This window comes from Bison bison, unplaced genomic scaffold, assembly GCF_000754665.1.
Source record: "Bison bison bison isolate TAMUID 2011002044 unplaced genomic scaffold, Bison_UMD1.0 scf7180017864485, whole genome shotgun sequence".
Taxonomy (NCBI): domain Eukaryota; kingdom Metazoa; phylum Chordata; class Mammalia; order Artiodactyla; family Bovidae; genus Bison; species Bison bison.
The window spans coordinates 6,618,863-6,622,387 of NW_011495045.1; the positions used below are offsets into that span (position 1 = coordinate 6,618,863).

The 3,525-nt window shown below is 38.4% G+C and overlaps 1 protein-coding gene across 2 annotated transcripts in view; it reads left to right on the forward strand.

The window, feature by feature from the left end:
• Positions 1 to 3,525, forward strand: part of HIBCH (3-hydroxyisobutyryl-CoA hydrolase) — a 116,107-nt gene that overhangs the window by 10,801 nt on the left and 101,781 nt on the right. For both annotated transcript variants that reach the window (XM_010862900.1, XM_010862901.1), the window contains exon 2: positions 1,648 to 1,690. In XM_010862900.1, coding sequence (XP_010861202.1) covers positions 1,648 to 1,690 — 43 coding nt within the window. The remainder of the gene's footprint in view (positions 1 to 1,647; positions 1,691 to 3,525) is intronic.

Below are 3,525 nucleotides of genomic sequence, written 5' to 3' on the forward strand. Positions count from 1 at the left end.
CTCCAACACCACAGTTCAAAAGCATCAATTCTTCGGCACTCAGCCTTCTTCACAGTCCAACTCTCACATCCATACATGACCACTGGAAAAACCATAGCCTTGACTAGACGGACCTCTGTTGGCAAAGTAATGTCTCTGCTTTTGAATATGCTATCTAGGTTGGCCATAACTTTTCTTTCAAGGAGTAAGTGTCTTTTAATTTCATGGCTGCAGTCACCATCTGCAGTGATTTTGGAGCCCCAAAAAATAAAGTCTGCCACTGTTTCCACTGTTTCCCCATCTATTTCCCATGAAGTGATGGGACCAGATGCCATGATCTTAGTTTTCTGAATGTTGAGCTTTAAGCCAACTTTTTCACTCTCCTCTTTCACTTTCATCAAGAGGCTTTTTAGTTCCTTTTCACTTTCTGGCATAAGGGTGGTGTCATCAGGTCACCACAGATCATTGAGTAGAGTTCCCTGTGCTAAATAGTAGGTTCTCATTAGTTACCTGTTTTATATATAGTAGTGTATATGTCACTCCCAGTCTCTGAATTTGTCCCCCTGTCTCTGCTGTAACCATAATGTTCTTGCATCTATAACTCTATTTCTGTTTTGTCAATAAGTTCATCACAGTTATTCTGGGGGACTTCCCCGTGGTCTAGTGGCTAAGACTCCTGTGTTCCCAATCAAACCTAGGATCAAACTCCTGGATTTGATCCCTAATCAGGAAACTAGCTTCCACATGCCTCAACTAAGAACCGGCATAGTCAAATAAATATTAAAAAAAAAAAAAAAAGTTCAGTGTTATTCTGGATCTAAAAAAAAAAAGAAATTAGCACTTAACTTTTTTGATACTTAATTTTTCTTTCTGGAAGGTTTTGAGTTAAGTTGAAATAAGTTTTAGAAATGGTGCTTTAGGGTAAGTATAATTCAGATTTTAAAAGTCTGTATGAAATTTATTTTAGAAATGCTCCTAAATAAGCTAGAATCTATCACTTCAGATTTATTGATTTTAATGATAACTTGTCTGCACTTTGGAATCATATAGGAGGAGCTTCAAACAAAATACGTGTCCTATTTTGTTATGTTAGGACACACAATATGTCTGTATCCTTCCATAGTTTTCAGAATGTCCTATGCTTGGGATCACAATATATAGCCTTTTCAGATTGACTGCTTTTGCTTAGCAGTGTGCATTTAAGGTTCCTCTGTTTTTTTGTTTTTTTAATGGAATAGTGTTGTTTCTTTTTATTGCTGAGTAGTATTTCATTGTATATATATACACCACAGTTTGTTTATCCATTCAGCTATTGAAGGACCTCTTGGTTACATCCACATTTTGGCTAATATGAATAAAGCTATCATCAACATTTACGTGTAGGTGGACATAAGTTTTTAGCTCATTTGGGTAAATACCAAGGAGTGCAATAGCTGGGTCATATGATAAGAGTATGTTTAGTTTTTTAAGAAACTACCAAAATTTCTTTGAAAGTGGCTGTATTGTTTTGTGTTCATACCACAATGAATGAATTAAACTTTTTTTTAAAATTTTTTATTCTAATAACTGTTCAAAGAAGCTAAAGCAAACAAAAGGGAATGTTGTATTTATACATTGAAACATGACTATCCACATTACTGTGTTCATTGTATTCTACATTTGTTTCAGGTTTAATTCATATAAAAGGACTAATATCATACTGCAGCATTTGGTAAGTTTGGATTTTGTTTTTCTGGCATATTTATTTATTTTTCCATAATAAATTATTTTTCCATCATAAATTACCCATCATATTATAAATTCTGATGGGTAATTTAAAATGTTGTTAGGGAAGTAGAGAAATACTGGCAGATTTTGTTGACTGTGGTACACTGTGATTTCCAATTTTATAGTGTCAAATTTGACACATATAACTTGTAGGAGGTGGCATAAGGTTATAGGTAAGAGGATGAATCTTCAAGTCAGAATGCTTAGGTTTAAATAACGAATCTACTACTTAATCTTGGGCAGATTACTTGCTCTCTCTCAGCCTCCTTTATTGATATTTTAAAAAGGGGGATATTAGTATTCACCTTAGAGTGCTTATGAATAATAAATAATTCATTTAAAAATCTGATATAGTGCATGGCATATAATGGTCATTTAATACATGTTACTACTACTATTGTAATAGTACCCTTCCAGAGCTTAGATGGTCTTAGTTTATCAAGTTGTAAGGAAGAAATGATTTTTATTCATTTTTGTGTATCTCCACTATCGACTGAATCTGTCCCCCCAAATTCATATGTTGAAATCTAATTGCCAGTGTGTTGATATTTGGAGATGGGGCCCTTAAGAGGTGATTAGGTCAGGAAGGCAGAGCTCTCATGAGTGAATCAGTACCTTTATAAAGGAAACACCAGAGAGCTCCCTCCCCTCTTCTGCCTTCTGAGGAAGGATGTAGCGAGAAGACAGCCATCGATGTATGAACTGGGAAGTGAGACCTCACCAGACACTGAATCTGCAGGCGTCTCGATCTTGACTTCCCAGCCTCCAGAACTGTGAGAATCAAATGCTGTATAAGCTATGCAGTCTATGGTGTTTTAGTTATAGCAGCCTGAATGGGCTAAGACACCCTCTCATATAATCTGACAAGCACCTTGCACATAAAAATGACAAGTCCCTCTGATGTAGCACTTATGGCATGCCAGGTGCTATTCAAAGTACTGATACTTATTAATAGTTCAGTTGATTCTCGTAGTCTTATGGGATAGATACTACCGATCTTTCATCTGTAGTTCTGAAACCTCAAAATCAAACGTTTGTGGATGTTTGTGGTAAATGCATTTGGTGGCTGTCTTGCAGTGATCGCTGAACCCAGGGTATGCAAGGCACAAGCTAAGAGACTGGAAGGAGACTCAGGAAGCCATAGGAACTGCAGACACATTTATTCTCTCCCGGCTGGCACGGCAGCCATAACACAGCCTCTCTTCTGGCTGATGCAGCAGCCATAGCAGCAGCCGTAACATAACCAGAACGCAGCTGTGACATATTCATAGCATAACCTCACATAACATAACCATGATGTCACTCCAGTATAGCCCTGATGCAGCAGCATCCAGGGCTTTCATGGTGAAGCTCATACAGGTGTACTGCGCACACTAGCCTGCGACCAAGTGAGTACCTCGTGTTGCGCATGCGCAGTACCATAAGCAATCTCAGCTGTTACATACCGTGCACAGTCATTGTCTACAGAACACGGGGTGAGAGGGCCTGACCACCACCATATTGACTAATTTGCTCTTTCTCTATATTCTACCCCTTCAGGGTCTCTCACCTCACAATCTATGCACAGTCCCTCATCCACAATATTCCCTTGGCAAGTAATGCTGATCTTTGAATTTAGATCTCCCAAAAGCAGTAGCTATAACAACAGTTACATCCCCCAAAACATAGAAAATCCGGTGCCAGGTATCACCTGGAACTCATGTTGCAGTCCTTGCCCTCATGGGGCTAGAAGAGCCACCCACTGCATGTAGAGTGCCTTTTTCTTCCTTGACCAAGTCC